The 16659-nt window shown below is 48.4% G+C and overlaps 1 protein-coding gene across 1 annotated transcript in view; it reads right to left on the bottom strand.

Annotated features, from left to right (window-relative positions):
• Positions 1 to 964: 964 nt before the first annotated feature.
• GDI2 (GDP dissociation inhibitor 2) overlaps positions 965 to 16659 on the bottom strand; it is a 36558-nt gene continuing 20863 nt past the window's right edge. The window contains exons 2-11 of the mRNA XM_058191921.1: positions 13651 to 13758; positions 13009 to 13108; positions 12715 to 12849; positions 10371 to 10569; positions 8950 to 9081; positions 6936 to 7035; positions 5237 to 5408; positions 4033 to 4177; positions 2713 to 2767; positions 965 to 1974 (exon numbers count right to left, since the gene is read on the bottom strand). Coding sequence (XP_058047904.1) covers positions 1819 to 1974; positions 2713 to 2767; positions 4033 to 4177; positions 5237 to 5408; positions 6936 to 7035; positions 8950 to 9081; positions 10371 to 10569; positions 12715 to 12849; positions 13009 to 13108; positions 13651 to 13758 — 1302 coding nt within the window. The 3' untranslated portion in view covers positions 965 to 1818. The remainder of the gene's footprint in view (positions 1975 to 2712; positions 2768 to 4032; positions 4178 to 5236; positions 5409 to 6935; positions 7036 to 8949; positions 9082 to 10370; positions 10570 to 12714; positions 12850 to 13008; positions 13109 to 13650; positions 13759 to 16659) is intronic.

The following is a 16659-nucleotide window of genomic DNA, read 5'->3' as shown; positions in this document are numbered from 1 at the left end:
TCTCCAACCTTGGCATCTTTAAGACTTGTGGACTTCAACTCCCAGAATCCCTCAGCCAGCAAAGCTGAGCAAAGCAAAGCTGGCTGAGGGATTCTGGGAGTTTATTTATTTTTATTTTATTGAATTTTTATACCGCCCTTCTCCCGAAGGACTCAGGGCGGTGTACAGCCAAGTAAAAATCACAGTATAAACATTAAAAGAAATTAAAACAAACATATTATAAGTGGCCAAATTTAAAACAGTTTAAAACATTAAAAATAAATAACCCCAATAAAATTTTAGGCCAGTCCCGCTTGAATAAATAGGTGCGTTTTCAGCTCACGGCGAAAAGTCCGAAGATCAGGCACTTGACGTAAACCAGGGGGAAGTTCGTTCCAGAGCGTAGGAGCTCCAACAGAGAAGGCCCTACCCCTGAGGGCCGCCAGCCGACATTGTTTGGTGGACGGCACCCTGAGAAGGCCCTCTCTGTGAGAGCATACGGGTCGGTGGGAGGCAAAAGGTAACAGCAGGCGGTCTCGTTAAGTACCCGGGCCCTAAGCCATGGAGCGCTTTAAAGGTGGTAACCAGAATCTTAAAGCGCACCCGAAAGACCACAGGGAGCCAGTGCAAACTGCGCAGGAGTGGGTGTTACATGGAAGCAACGGGTTGCTCCCACCACTACCTGCGCAGCTGCGTTCTGGACTAGCTGCAGCCTCCGGGTGCACTTCAAGGGGAGCCCCATGTAGAGAGCATTGCAATAATCCAAGCGGGATTCTGCTTGAAGGTCACAAGTCTTAAAGATGCCAAGGTTGCAGACCCCTGCTATAGGCCATCCTATTTAGGCACATTTCTGAGGCCGGGCGCATGCGCAGAAGCCCCGCGGCGAACCAGTAGTATAAATGTTGGAAACCCACCTGGAAAAGGCACACGTACGTACAAACACACACACGCGCACACACACACAAACACAGATGTTACTCCGGCATTTTTGTGCTTGCACCGTTTTCTTCCTTTCTTTTCTTTTTTTTTTATTAGTAGCACTTTTAAAACACAAACAGAAGCCTCGTGGCAAAGTTGTGTCCCAACAGATGTAAACAAAGTTTTGAGAAGCTAGGAGATTTAAGGAGGGAGGAGGGGAGGGAGAATCAAAAACGAAAAAAGAAAGAAAAAAAAAACCACCACACCCCCAAAATTGCTGGGGACTTAAAAAGAGATGCCACTAAAAAGCATGGGCAACCGGAGGCGGCTTTGCCAGGATTTGGGCTGGCGTGAAATGGGATTGGGGGGGGGGGCAGAGGGCGAAAGGAGAAGCGCGCACTGCGTCCGTCAGTGTGTGGGACGAAAAGAGCAGGCCACCAGGGTTTTGGAGAGAAAGGTGGTAGCCCGGGCTGGGGGGGGTGGGAGGGCTAAGGGAGCTTCTAGGCTGGTGGGCTTTGTGTCCCCCTCCCCGCTGGGACCGGACGATGTCTTTTTTTTTTTTTTAAAGGGCTGAGAATGGAGTTAGCGAGAGTTAAAGAGTGACGGGTGTCGGCACCTGCCAATCAGAACACCCCCCCCCAAAGCTGAAATTGACACATGATTCTAGCCGAAAAAGAGAGAAGGGAGGTTGGATCAGTGCAATCTCAGAGATATGATTAAGGAAGGAAGAGAGAGAGAGAGAGAGAGAAGGAGAGGGAGAGAAAGTAACAGGGCCTTACAATATTGAGCTGGGGAGGGCGCTCAGCTTAAAGGTCCCGAGTGCGGGCGTGTCCCCGTCCCGTCCCACCCTCCCCCCCTGTTCTGTGGTTGAGAGGCTGGGGGGGGGGGAAAGGGGGGGGGAGAAGAGACGTCCGGCCCCGCTCATTGCTGCTCCTCCTCTCCGTAGATGTCGTTCTTCTTCCGCTTCATCTCTTCGAAGTCGAACTCGGAGCCCATCATCCTCTTGTAAATGTCTTTGATGTCGTCGCAGGTGGTCTCAAAGTGAGTGGTGGCGTCGTAAGTGCGGGAAATAAAGATCTGGGCAAAAAGGGGGGAAAAAGGGCACAGAGGATTGGCTGTCACCATTATGGTCTGGTCTTGTCTGTCTTTCCTTTTCTTTTCCTTTCTTTTTCTTCTTTTTTTTCCTCTTTGCTAGATCTTCCTTCCTTCATTTCCCTCTTCCCAAATCCTTCTTTTCATTTTTCCTTCTCTTATCCTCCCTCCCTCCTTCCCTTCTTTCTTTTTCTCTCTTCCTTCCTAGATTTTCTTTCCTTCTTTCATTTTCCTCTTTCCAAATCCTTTCTTCCATCTTTTCGTCTCTCATCTTCTTCCCTCCCTCTTCCCTTCCTTTTTTCTTGTTTTCCTTCCTAGTTCTTCCTTCCTTCCTTCCATTTTCCTCTTCCCAAATACTTCCGTCTCTCATTTCTTCCCTCCCTCTTCTTTCATCCCTTTCCTTCCCCTTTTCTTTTCTCCTTCCTTCCAAGATCTTCATTCATTCATTATCCTCTTCCCAAATTCTTCCTTCCATCTTTCTTTCTCTCATCTCCCTCCCTCCCTCCCCCACTTCCTTCCCTGCCACCCATCTCATTATTGAGGGACCCTGGGCAGCATATAGTATCATCAAAACAATTTAGGCAATTGAAAGTTAAACGTACGAAAACATGAAGCACTAAAATTAGAAATATTAAACAACGAACTAAATAGAAAGATCAGTGCATAAAATAGGGTGGAGCCCCTCCCAGGAAGGGGCCCGCCCGACCCCCCCTTCATACCAACCTGGCTTTCTCTGCCCAGGTCCGTTGGGGAAAACAAGTCGCTGACGCTAACAAACCTACAAGAGAGGAGAAAGAAAAAATCAATTTAGGAAGATTTCAGGCAACAGGGTGGTGTGTCTACGCAACAGATGTATATATCTATATCTGCTTTTATTTCCAGGCCCAAAGACACAAACTATATATTGGAATTTCTGTCTGATGCCTCTGGCAGGTGGCAGTTTGGCAAAACCAAGATCTGGTACATTTTGATCTCATGGGGTTAAGGCAGGGGGTGTCCGTAAGACTGGTGAACTTCCGGCTGGGGGATTCTGGGAGTTGAAGTCCACAAGTCTTAAAGTTGCCATGACTGAAGATAAGAAGGCAAAAGCCGAGCGGTCTTACTGCTTGCTCTCTTCTTTCTTCGCAAGGCCTGACAATCTGTGTTTCTCAACATTGGCAAGTTTAAGACTGGTGGACTTCAACTCCCAGAATTCCCTAGCCAGCAGGAAGAATTCTGGGAGTTGAAGTCCACAAGCCTTAAAAGTTGCCATAATTGCACACTCCTGAGCTGAGGCCTTGCAATTGGGTTCTCTTTTTTTCTTTGGATAACCTGAGCATCTGTTTCTTTCAACCTTGGGAAGTTTAAGACATGTGGAATTCACCTCCCAGAATTCCTCAGTCTACAGTAGTGGCCAAAATTGTGGAAACCTTTTGGGAAAAGTGTATTTTCTAAAATTAGCTGATAACACTTTTTTTTTTGGAGTAGTACCATAAAATTATATATCAACGAAAAGATAATTGAATCAAGAATGTAATGCAATAACTTTCATGAAGGATTTGCTATTAGAATAGCAGTTGCAGTATAAAGAAGAAAAGTGAAACACATAGAAAAAGCGATATACAAAAATGATCACCGCGTCAGTTAATACTTAGTTGGGTAACCTTTAGCATTAATGACGGCCTTACAACATCTTCCCATGGAGTTAACCAAGTCTTTGAGTTCTGCAACTGTTATCATATGAAACCAAGATTGAATGATGGCTTCTATTAACCGGGTTTTATTGCTGGGTCGCTTCTGACTAACCAGTTTCTTTAGTCGGCTCCCTAGATTTTCCATTGGGTGAAGGTCTGGGCTATTCCCAGGCATTTCCAGCAGCGGAATAGGATTCTCTTGAAACTCCCCCCAAAAAAGTGGTGTTATTAGCCACCAAACCTCAAAAATACACTTTTCTCAAAAGGTTTCCGCAATGCTGGCCACTCCTGAAGAAGGGCCTCCACCCCATCACTGGCAAAGGGGGCCAGAGCAGCCCAACTCAGCCGACGTCCAGCAGGCAAGCCTTACTTCTGCTCGATGGGCTCCAGGAGGTCCATGGCGGGTTTGATCTCCTTCTCCGGCTCGTTGGTCTCCACGGTTGTGCTGACGATGGCGATGTACTTTCCTTGGGCCGCCACGTTGTGGGCGGACGAGATCATGCAGACGTAGATGTCTTAAAAAAAAAAAAAAAGACATAAAAGATACTAGGAAACTTTACTAGAACATACACCGAAGAAATAAAATATCTGATTCTGCACATTAGAAGAGCTGCATAAAGAACAATATGCACAAAATTGGAAACGGGAAAAGACACCAACAGATGAAGAAAGTTTTAGGGAAAGTTTTAGAATGTGCCGAAATGGACAAGTTAACAAAAGAAATTAAAGAGAAAGAAAAGACAGATTATTATATAATCTGGAAGAAATGGTCTGAATGGCTTGACAAAGGGAAAAAAATAAAGGGGAGAAATTAGAAATATACAATATGTAAATAGTAAATATGTAAGAATCTAGAAAAGTAAAACTATTAGTATTAGATAATTTAATGTAAATAAAGAAAATGGAATAAGAAAGAAAATAAAATAATAAATGAGATATGGGGGGAAAGGTATAAAAGTGAAAGAAGACCACTAAGAAATGTCGTTTAAAAATAGGATATATTTATATGTTGTGTGTTTTGTCAGATTGTGTATCACAATAAAACAATAAAAAAGTTTTAAAAGGGGCCGGATAGCTCAGGCTGGTAAGGCCTGTTATTAAGAACACAAAGCCTGCAATTACTGCAGGTTCAAGCCCGGCCCAAGGTTAACTCAGCCTTCCATCCTTTATAAGGTAGGTAAAATGAGGACCCAGATTGTTGGGGGGGCAATAAGTTGACTTTGTAAAAATATACAAATAGAATGAGACTATTGCCTTATACACTGTAAGCCGCCCTGAGTCTTCGGAGAAGGGCGGGGTATAAATGTAAACAAAAAAAAATAAATAAGACGATAAATAAAATAAAATAGAATAAAAGAGGGTGGTTTGGGAGGGAGGGGGAGGAGGGGGAGGAGGGAGGGGGGGAGGGGGGAAAAGGGGGGTGACAATTTTTGTAAAAACTTTTTCAATAAAAAAAATAATAAAAAAATAAAAGACATGACGGGTTTCCAAATCCGAAGGGACCCGGACCAAAGCCGCAAACCCAAACACAGCGCCGGGCGAGAGATCCTTTATTGCACACGTCCCGCGTTTACCTGACTTCCTGTTGACTTGGTTCTGGGGAATGATGATCTGGCACGAATTGGCGTCGTTCGTGTTCTTGATCGGGTGGTTCAGGATGCAAATCACCCGAATGACTTTACCCACTTTCTTCACTCGGTCCGAGACGTAGCTGGGGTCGCAGATAAGCTGCTTGCAACGGGCAATCTGCGGGAGGGATGGGGGGAGAGAAGGGGCAGAGGGTTCAAGATCACCAAGGGATGGAGAACGGGCAGCCCAACGGGAGAATATTCGTAGCTCAGGATTCAGTGGTGGTGGTCCTTTGGTGCTCTCTGAGCTTGGTGGTTTCCTTGCAGACGTTTCCTGACCCAACTAGGGAACATCATCAGTGCTAGAAGGCAGTGGAGGTTTGGGGAGAGGAAGAGGAGGACTGTGGGGTCCTTGGTGCTCTCTGAACTTGGTGGTTTTCTTGCAGACGTTTCATGATCAAACTAGGTAATAACGTCAGGGCTAGAAAAGAGTGGGGATTGCAGAGAGGAGGAGGAGGAGGACTATCGGGTCCTCCTTGGTGCTCTCTGAGCTGGGTGGTTTCCTTGCAGACGTTTCCTGACCCAACTAGGGAACATCATCAGTGCTAGAAGGGAGTATAGTTGGGGAAGGAAGACTGTGGAGTCTTTGGTGCTCTCTGAGCTTGGTGGTTTCCTTGCAAACGTTTCCTGACCCAACTAGGGAACATCATCAGCGCTAAAAGGGTGTGGGGTTTGTGGGAAGGAGGAGGAGGAGGAGGAGGAAGGAAGGAAGGAAGGAAGGAAGGAAGGAAGGAAGGAAGGAAGGAAGGAAGGAAGGAAGGAAGGAAGGAAGGGGACAACTGTGTGGTCCTTGGTGCTCTCTGAGCTTGATTGTCTTCTTGCAAACGTTTCATGACCCACTTAGATAATGTCATCAGTGCTAGAAGGGAGTTGGGTTTGCTCTTTGTTTATATACAAAAGACAGTGTTGGTGGGAGTGTTTTTGGAGGTTCCTTGATTAGGCTGTTGGTTACTGATTATTTATGTGACTTGGTAGTTTCTTGACTGCGGTATCATTTACAACTGATGATGTTACCTAGATGGGTCATGAAACGTCTGCAAGCAAACAACCCAGCTCAGAAGGCACCAAGGACTCCACAGTCCTCCTCCCCTTCTTCCTCTTCCCCCTTTCATTCTCTTCCTCCCTTCCAGCACTGATGATGTTACCTAGGTCAGGGGTCTCCAACCTTGGCAACTTTAAGTCTGGATGACTTTAACTCCCAGAATACCCCAGCCAGCAAAGCTGGCTGGGGAATTCTGGGAGTTGAAGTCCTCCAGGCTTGAAGTTGCCAAGGTCGGAGACCCCTGACCTAGTTGCTAGCGTCATGAAAACAATCTTTGACCTTTTAACTGATTACTTAATATTAAAGAGTCTTTGGGACGCTTAGGAAATAAATATCAGGGTTTACTCAAGAGCAGGGGTGTCCAAACTTGGCCCCTTGGAGAGTGGTGGACTTCAACTCCCAGAATTCCCCAGCCAGCATGAGCTATAAATTTAAGCAAGTTGCTAGTTGGAGAATTCTGGGAGTTGAAGGTCCACCACTCTTCAAGGGGCCAAGTTTGGACATCCCTGCTCAAGAGGCATTCAAATTTCCATCCCATTTCGGCTCTCCGCATAGACAGGTTTCCCTGGCGCGGAGGAGAAACACAAAACGGCGTCACTCTACCTCTCCTTCTGATTTCACGCCGACCACTTTGCCGTTCTCTACGACAATCTCTTCGATGGGTTTGTTCAACATGTAGGTCCCTCCGTAGATGGCACTTAACCTGGAAGCAAAGAAGCAATTGTCCCAAGATGTTCAGTTGGTCCAAGTCACAGGATTTCATTGCCTCTTCCGTTGACCGAGCCCCAATCTCACAGGGGAACATGGGCTCCGTGCGGTGGTGGGATCCTTCCGGTTTAATAACCGGTTCGGTGATCGCATGCTGCGCGCGCGTCCACAGTTCAATAAAAAAATCACCTTACGCGCCAGTGCTAGGGAATTAAAACAGCTGAGGCGTAGCAATCCAGTCTGCTGCGCTAATCAGCTGCAAAGATAAAGTAAAGCGCAGAGGTGGGCGAGCTGATCATCGGAGCTACCGGTTCGCCCGAACCGGTCTGAACCGGTAGAATCCCACCCCTGGTTCTGTGACCCTCTAATGATTATTTCTGCCCCTTCAAGTTACTTCTGAGTCCTGGCAACCACCTGGACAAATCCCTGCAGTTTTCTCAAGCAATATTTTTGGGAGAGGTTTGCCATTCTCCCCTTCATAGGGCTGCGAGAAAGTGACTGGCCCAAGGTTACCCAGCTGGCTTAGTATCTAAGGCAAGACTAGGACTTGGGGTCTCTTGGTTTCTTAACCACTACACCAAACAGCCCCTCTACAACTTACTAGAGCAGAAGTCTCCAACCTTGGCAACTTTAAGACTTGTGGACTTAATTCCCAGAATTCCTCAGCCAGCAAAGCAAAGCAAAGCTGGCTGGGGAATTCTGGGAGTTGAAGTCCACAAGTCTTAAAGTTGCCAAGGTTGGAGACCCCTGGCTTAGAGGGCTGTCAAGCACTATGAAGCGGTATATAAGTGCTATTGCTACCTCGGTATTCGACGACTTCAAAACCCATTGAATTTGGTACTTATATATTTTGACATGAAAATATTGTCCCAGTACTCTTTGTTTGTTTGGTACTCGACATGCTGTGATAAGACGAGAGGGGCAGCTATGGAGAATGGACAGAAAGTTGGCCACACTGGGAAGGTCACTGCAAAAGGAAGTGAGGAATGGCCACAGAGGGTGGACAGGAAGTTGGCCATGCTGGGAAGGTCGTTGACATAGGAAAAGGGACAGATAAGAAGTCCTTCCCACCCGAATCAACGGATCATGTAGTCAAGTCACATGGTTTGTTTGGTACTCATCATTTTTAGTATTCCTTGGAACTAATTAACAATGAGTACTGAGGTCCAGAAGTGGGTTTCAGCAGGTTCTGACTGGTTTTGGAGAACCGGTAGCGGAAATTTTGAATAGTTCGGAGAACTGGTAGTAAAAATTCTGACTGGCCCCGCCCACATCTATTCTCTGCCTCCCGAGTCCCAGCTGATCGGGAGGAAATGGGGATTTTGCAGTATCCTTTCCCTGCCACGCCCACCAAGCCACGCCATGCCCACCAAGCCACACCCACAGAACTGGTAGTAAAAATTTTGACTGGCCTGCCCCCATCTATTCTCTGCCTCCTGAGTCCCAGCTGATTGGGAGGAAATGGGTATTTGCAATATCCTTTCCCTGCCACGCCCACCAAGCCACGCCACGCCACGCCCACCAAGCCACACCCACAGAACTGGTAGTAAAAATTCTGACCGGCCCCGCCCCCATCTATTCTCTGCCTCCTGAGTCCCAGCTGATTGGGAGAAAATGGGCATTTTGCAGTATCCTTCCCCTGCTACGCCCACCAAGCCACACCCACAGAATCGGTAGTAAAAAACAATTGAAACCCACCACTGCCGAGGTACCACTGTAATTGCACATTCCTGTGCATAGGTACGAGTAGCAATACATCAACTGAATTGAACCTTTGTGTATCCACCTGATCTTTCCTGCCTGATACCTCCTGGGGCGTGCGGGGATCCCAACCCGAAAAATACACCAGAAATAAAGAATACTGATCGGAGCTGGCAGCCCAAACAAGACCACCCGGCAAAGGCCTCACCTGGCGAATCCCTGGGGAAGCTCCCCCAAGCCATAGAGAGGGTAGAGGTAGGGACTTTTGCCGTATCTGGCCAAAGACTCGCTGTAGAGTTTAATCCTGTTGATGGTTTCTTGGCAAGGCTGGTCTAGGTAGCTGAAGGAAGAGAAAGTTGAGATCAGGGGTGGGCAGCTATGACCACCTTACGACCTGGGGGCTATACCCCCGGTTTCCCCGAAAATAAAACCAGGTCTTGTTTTCTTTTGGACCCCAAAATAAGCACTAGGGCTTCTTTTTGAGGAGAGTCTCTCCCACCCCCATTGTACAGGTCGTCTTCTGCTTGTTCGCGGCTGGACAGGCGGCCAGGTGGTGCACCTGTGCCGCCACCATGAGGCAGGGGGGAGGGGGTAGAGCTGCCCCATGCGCTATGTACTGGCTTACCTCAGAGCCCTCGGAGTCAGGCCACCCGTGCCCTGACACCTTCCTCGCCCCGCGGCCGTGGCACCAACGCATCACTTGATCTCCTGCTTTGTTGCGTCCACAAGCAAGCAGAGGAAGTGGGCCAGCACCCACGGGGGCTCCCGCTGCACGTATCAGGTGTTGGGGTGTGGATGGCCTGGCTGCAGAGGGCCCTCAGGTAAGCCAGCGTGGGGCACGTGAGGCAGCTACACCACCATCCCGCCAGCAGCCCAACGGAAGGTGTGGTTACCACCTTTAAAGCGCTCCATGGCTTAGGGCCCGGGACTTACGGGACCGCCTGCTGTTACCTTATGCCTCCCACCGACCCGTACGCTCACACAGAGAGGGTCTTCTCAGGGTGCCGTCCGCCAAACAATGTCGGCGGGCGGCCCCCAGGGGCAGGGCCTTCTCTGTTGGAGCTCCTACGCTCTGGAACGAGCTTCCCCCTGGTTTGCGTCAATTACCTGACCTTCGGACCTTTCGCCGTGAATTGAAAACGTACTTGTTTATTCAAGCGGGACTGGCTTAATTTTAATATTCTAAACTTTTAAATTTTTAAATTTTAATAATTTTTAACTGGTGTATTTTATTGATGGGTCAAATTTGACGGTTTTAATTTTCGGCCATTCTTAGAATATGTTATTTTAACTATGGTTTTAATCTGTATATTGCACTGTTTTAATCTGGCTGTACACCGCCCTGAGTCCTTCGGGAGAAGGGCGGTATAAAAATCTAAATAATAATAATAATAAATAAAATAAATAAATAGGTGGCCAGCCAGCTGCACAGGCTCTTAAGTAGGGCTTATATTAGGTGCCTATGTAAAATCGTGCTAGGTCTTATTTTCAGGACAGGTCTTATTTTCCGGGAAAACAGAGTTGAGGTCCCCAAGTTTGCCACAGTGCCCTGGTTTTGATGTAGAGAGGGAAAACACAGGCCAAGTGGGGAGGGGGTCTCTCGCTCAGGGGAGGGTGAGGGTCTCTTACTCATCCGTCCTGTACAGGGCCAGGGCGTGGCCCGTGAAGTCAATCACATCCTGGCCGAGATCGAATTTCTTGTAGACGTCGCGCATGGTGGTTTTCTTGGGATCCACCCCTTCAAACGTGCGGGCGTCGTTCTCGTCGAAGTTGGCCACGTAAACCAGAAACTTCCGGAAGCGCCTTTTCTCAAACAGGCCCATCAAACCTTCAAAGGGGGAAAGACAGTTGTTGTTTTTTAAGTGCCGAGGGCGAAAAATACGCACCTTCTATCTTGGTTTGTTCTAGAGCTCGGAGAGAAGCAGCAATGTGGTCTCCAGTTGGTTCTTCCCAGTTGTGGGCTAGAGCAGGGGTCTCCAACCTTGGTCCCTTTAAGACTTGTGGACTTCAACTCCCAGAGTCCCTCAGCCAGCTTTGCTGGCTGAGGAACTCTGGGAGTTGAAGTCCACAAGTCTTAAAGGGACCAAGGTTGGAGATCCCTGCTCTGGACTCCCAGGAGGGAGGGGCCGCTGGCTGAGGAACTCTGGGAGTTGAAGTCCACAAGTCTTAAAGGGACCAAGGTTGGAGACCCCTGTTCTAGACTCCCAGGAGGGAGGGGCTGCTGGCTGAGGGACTCTGGGAGTTGAAGTCCACAAGTCTTAAAGGGACCAAGGTTGGAGACCCCTGTTCTAGACTCCCAGGAGGGAGGGGCTGCTGGCTGAAGGACTCTGGGAGTTGAAGTCCACAAGTCTTAAAGGGACCAAGGTTGGAGATCCCTGTTCTAGACTCCCAGGAGGGAGGGGCTGCTGGCTGTGGGAGTTGAAGTCCACAAGCCTTAAAGGGACCAAGGTTGGAGATCCCTGTTCTAGACTCCCAGGAGGGAGGGGCTGCTGGCTGAGGGACTCTGGGAGTTGAAGTCCACAAGTCTTAAAGGGACCAAGGTTGGAGATCCCTGTTCTAGACTCCCAGGAGGGAGGGGCTGCTGGCTGAGGGACTCTGGGAGTTGAAGTCCACAAGTCTTAAAGGGACCAAGGTTGGAGATCCCTGTTCTAGACTCCCAGGAGGGAGGGGCTGCTGGCTGAGGGACTCTGGGAGTTGAAGTCCACAAGCCTTAAAGGGACCAAGGTTGGAGATCCCTGTTCTAGACTCCCAGGAGGGAGGGGCTGCTGGCTGAGGGACTCTGGGAGTTGAAGTCCACAAGTCTTAAAGGGACCAAGGTTGGAGATCCCTGTTCTAGACTCCCAGGAGGGAGGGGCTGCTGGCTGAGGAACTCTGGGAGTTGAAGTCCACAAGTCTTAAAGGGACCAAGGTTGGAGATCCCTGTTCTAGACTCCCAGGAGGGAGGGGCTGGCTGAGGACTCTGGGAGTTGAAGTCACAAGCCTTAAAGGGACCAAGGTTGGAGACCCCTGTTCTAGACTCCCAGGAGGGAGGGGCTGCTGGCTGAGGGACTCTGGGAGTTGAAGTCCACAAGTCTTAAAGGGACCAAGGTTGGAGACCCCTGTTCTAGACTCCCAGGAGGGAGGGGCTGCTGGCTGAGGAACTCTGGGAGTTGAAGTCCACAAGTCTTAAAGGGACCAAGGTTGGAGACCCCTGTTCTAGACTCCCAGGAGGGAGGGGCTGCTGGCTGAGGAACTCTGGGAGTTGAAGTCCACAAGCCTTAAAGGGACCAAGGTTGGAGACCCCTGTTCTAGACTCCCAGGAGGGAGGGGCTGCTGGCTGAGGAACTCTGGGAGTTGAAGTCCACAAGTCTTAAAGGGACCAAGGTTGGAGACCCCTGTTCTAGACTCCCAGGAGGGAGGGGCTGCTGGCTGAGGGACTCTGGGAGTTGAAGTCCACAAGTCTTAAAGGGACCAAGGATGGAGACCCCTGGGCTAGAGGCTGTTTTGGGGTATAGGGAGTCCTCGATTTACAACCGTTCGTTTTAGTGACCGTTCAAAGTCACAATGGCACTGGAAAAAACCGACTTATGATCAGTTTTCACACTTATGACCGTTGCAGCTTCCCCATGGTCACGTGATCAAAATTCAGCCGCTTGGCAACGGGCTCATATTTATGACGGTCGCTGTGTCCCGGGGTGACGTCAACCCCTTTTGCAACCTTTTCACAAGCAAAGTCAAAGGGGGGAGGGGGGAGAGTCAGATTCACTTAATGACCCTCTTACTTATTTGACAACTGCAGTGATTCGCTTAACAACCGTGGCAAGGAAAGTTGTAGAGTGGGCTTCAATGGCCTTAAACCACTGTCTTGCTTAGCCATGAAAAGTTTCTGTCTCCGTTGTGGTCGTAGATCGAGGACTACCTGTATAAATAATCTCGCTACCCACATCGTAATCCATTGATGGGATCCATCGTGAGAGAAGAGCAATCAGCTTACTAGAGGCGAGAGCTTCCGCTTCGGTCGAAGGGACCTTGTAGATCTTTCCACCCTTGTAGACAAAGCTCCCTTCGATCACCTTGAAGTCCAGGTAGCGAGTGACCTCTGTGTACAGCAGCATCTTCACCAGTTGCCCTGCAGACAAAACAAACCCAGTGGGAACCCAGGCAGGCAGGGAAAGGACGGTGAAGAACGGAATAACTTTTATTCAGACACCCCAGAGGGAGCTCCGAGACCGAAGGCAGGATAGGAATTAAGATAACAGAATAAACAGAGGAGTTTCCAGCCACTCACCACAGGCCATGAGGAATTTGGGGATCAGGTCGACGTTCCAATCTCTTCCTCGGCCCATCGACTCCGGTATTGCTCCTGGCAGCTGAAACCTTTTGTATAGCTTTTAAGAAGAAGAAGAGGAGGATAGGAGTTAATTAGGGTGGGCTGTGCAATTCACCCACCCAGGAAGGAATTTCTTTTAAAAAAAAAAAAAGAACCAAGCTGAGAGAAGGATTGTTAAGAGCATCACAACACCATCAGACCAATCATCTTTAGATATTTCAATAGAGGGAGGGAGGGAGATGGGAATGAAAGGAAGGAGGGAAGGAAGGGAGAGAGGGAGAAGAAAGGAAGGAAGGAGATAGGGAGGGAAGGAAGGAAGGAAGGAAGGAAGAAGAGATGAGAAGAAGGAAGGAAGGAAGGAAACAAAAGAGAAAGAAAAAGAAAAAAGGAAAGTAAGAAAAGAAAAGAAAGAGAGAAAAAGAAAGTGTGTGAGAGAAAGAGAAAGACAGAAAGAGAAAGAAAAGAAGAGAAAAGAAAAGCGAAAGGGAAAGGGAAAAAGAAAAGAGAAAGAAATAAAGACAGACAGAAAGAAAGAAAGGGAAGGAGGGAGGGAGGGAGGGAGAGAGAGAGAGGGGCAGACAGACAGACAGAAATACTCACATCTTCCAGCGGGGTAATGGAAGCACTTTCCCCTCCATAGTAAGCGTTCCGATCCATGTGCAGAACCTTCTTGCCATTCACGGACATAATGCCGGAGAGAATGCATTCCTGCAGAGAAGAGAACCAGGAACAAAATTAAGTTCTCCCCAGCCATCGTGAGGGGCGCCCACCAGCCAGAAGGAAGCCTCCAGGGGGTTGCTCAAAGTCCAGAGGGTGCCCATCACCAGACTGTCAGGTGAGAACGGACGCAGCATGCCACCAGGAAAAGGCCTGCCGGTCGTCTTGTCGCCACCAATCGCTTCTTCCTGGAACAGCTTTGGGGTTGTAACGTTAACAGAAACCTTCTTTGTAGCTTTTGGGGGATCATTGGTGCCACACTGTATTTCTGGAAGAATGGGGAAGACCCTCCTTTGGGGGCTCCAGAGAGGAGGAGGAGGAGGAGGAGGAGGAGGAAAGGGGTCAACGGGGATAAATCACTTCTGGAAAGTCTCCAGATTTTATCCCAAAACGTGGGATAATGAGAAAATCCCAGGCTTCCTTTCTGCCAAATTCAAAAGAGTTTGGCAGAACTTCCGAGCCTAATGGTTGATTTCCCCATTTAAAACATATCCTGTTTTTCAATTTCATCTATATCCGTAGTAAGAAAAGACGGTAAAAAAAGATTTTCCCTCTTCTTCCTTCCCTCCTCTATCTCTTTCCTTCCACTCTCATCTTTTTCCTTCCTTTCTTCCTTTCAATCTCATCTCTTTCTTTCTCTCTTTCCCTTCCACTTCTTCCCTTCCTCCCTCCTTCCTTCCACTCTCATTTTTTTCCTTCCTTCCTTTTTCTTTCTCATTTCTTCCTTCCTTCCATCCATTCTCATCTTTCTTTTCCCTTCCCCTTTCCCTTCCCTCTCCTCTCCTCCTCCTTCCCCTCTCCTTTCCTTTTCCTTCCTTCCCTCTAAATTCCCACAATACTATCCATAAATAAATCAGGAGCTAAACAGATACATTTCAACACCAACATGTCAGTGCTTTAGTCTATATGTATATTTTTTCCCAACACCAGTTCTCTGCATGTTCCGGCAGTTCTGGCGGTTCTTGTCTTACAACTGTTCATTTAGCAAACGTTCAGAGTTACAACAGCACTGAAGAAAAGTGACTTACAACTGGCCCTCATGCTTATGACCGTCAAAACACCACCACAATGAAAGGAACAAAATTTGGCCGCTTGGCAACCAATATGTATAGGCAGTCCTCGACTTACAACCACAACGGAGCTCAAAATTTATGTTGCTGAGTGAAACAGTTGTTAAATGAGTTTTGCCCCCATTTTATGATTTTTTTCTTGCCACAATCGTTAAGTGAATTACTGCAGTTGTTAAATTAGTAACCCGGTTGTTAAGTGAATCTGGCTTCCCCGTGGACTTTGCTTGTCAGGAGGTCACAAAAGGAATCACGGCAACCGTCATAACTATGAATCAGTTGCCAAGCATCTGAATTTTGTTCATGTGACCGACCATGGGGATGCTGCAACGGTCATAAATGTGAAAAATGGTTCTAAGCCACTTTTTCAGCGCTGTCGTTAACTGTGAACGGTCACTAAATGAACTGTTGTAAGTCAAGGTCTACCTGTATTTACAACCGTTGCAGCATCTTGGGGTCACATGATAGCCATTCACAGCCGGCTTCTGACAAGCAAACTTAATAGGAGAAGCCAGATTCTCCGCTTAACAACCAAATGATTCACTTAGTAACTATAGTGATTCCCACCCAACCCCCTTAACAACCCTCTTGCTTAGCAACTCTGGTCCCAGCTGTGGCAGTAAACCCAGGACTGCCCATAAAAGAGGTAGGTAGGGAGTTAAGTGGACAGGGGGGAGGCTTAGAAATAATAGAACTTGTTTGGTGTAGCCTTTCTCCTCTCTCTCCCCCCCCCCCCCCGTTACATCCCAACTCAGTATTATAATCTGATCCTTAGCTGAGGAGACAATGAAAGACGCCACGCACGCTAACCAGCAGTGCAAACAGGACTTTGCTCCAAGGAGGAAATTTAGTGAAAAACTGCTTTAGGGAAGAAAATTATCTGTCTCTGCAGGATAAACAGTATGAGTCAACAAGTGGTAAAATTAAAACTCTCTCTCACTTCTCCCTTCCTCTCTTTTTCCCCCTCTTCCTTCCTTCCATGCTTCCTTCTCGTCTTTCCCTTCTTTCTTTTTGTCCCTTGCTGACTTCTCTCTTTCCTTTGTTCCTTCCTTCCTTCCTTCCCTTCTCCTTCCTTCCTCACTTCCTGACTTTCTTTCCTTTCTCATCAAAACCAACCTTCCTTCCTTCCTTCCTTCCTTCCCACTAGCACTTAGACCTCGGAAGGATGGAAGGCTGAGTCAACCTTGAGACGGTCAGGATTGAACTCCTGGCAGTGAGTAGAATCAACCTGCAATACTGCAGTCTCACCACTGTACCACCATGGCCCTCCCTCCCTCCCTGCCTCTCTGCCTCCTTTCCTCCCTCCCTCCCTTCTTTCCTTCCACCCTCCTTCCCTTTCCTTCCTCCTTCCCTCCTTCCCTCCCTCCCTTTCTTTCCTTCCTTCCCTATCTCCCTGATTCTTTTCCTTCCTTCCTCCCTTCATCCCTCCCTCCTTTCCTTCCACCCTCCTTCCCTTTCCTTCCACCCTCCCTTCTTTCCTTCCTTCCCTGCCTCCTTTCCTTCCACCCTCCTTCCTTCCCTCCCTTTTTTCCTTCCTTCCCTCCTTTCCTTCCACCCTCCTTCCTTCCCTTTCCTTCCACCTCCTTCTTCCTTCCTTCCCTGCCTCCTTTCCTTCCACCCTCCTTCCTTCCCTCCCTTTTTTCCTTCCTTCCCTCCTTTCCTTCCACCCTCCTTCCCTTTCCTTCCTCCCTCCCTTCTTTCCTTCCTTCCCTGCCTCCTTTCCTTCCTTCCTTCCTTCCTTCCTCCTTCCCTCCCTCCCTCCTTCCCTTCCTTCCCTGTCTCCCTCCCTCCCTCCAAGTAGACTTCCAAGCTGCATGCCAGATTG

Source organism: Ahaetulla prasina, chromosome 7 (genome assembly GCF_028640845.1).
Source record: "Ahaetulla prasina isolate Xishuangbanna chromosome 7, ASM2864084v1, whole genome shotgun sequence".
NCBI lineage: Eukaryota > Metazoa > Chordata > Lepidosauria > Squamata > Colubridae > Ahaetulla > Ahaetulla prasina.
Note: the sequence above shows the minus strand (reverse complement) of the source record. Positions and strands in the feature narration are given on the sequence as shown.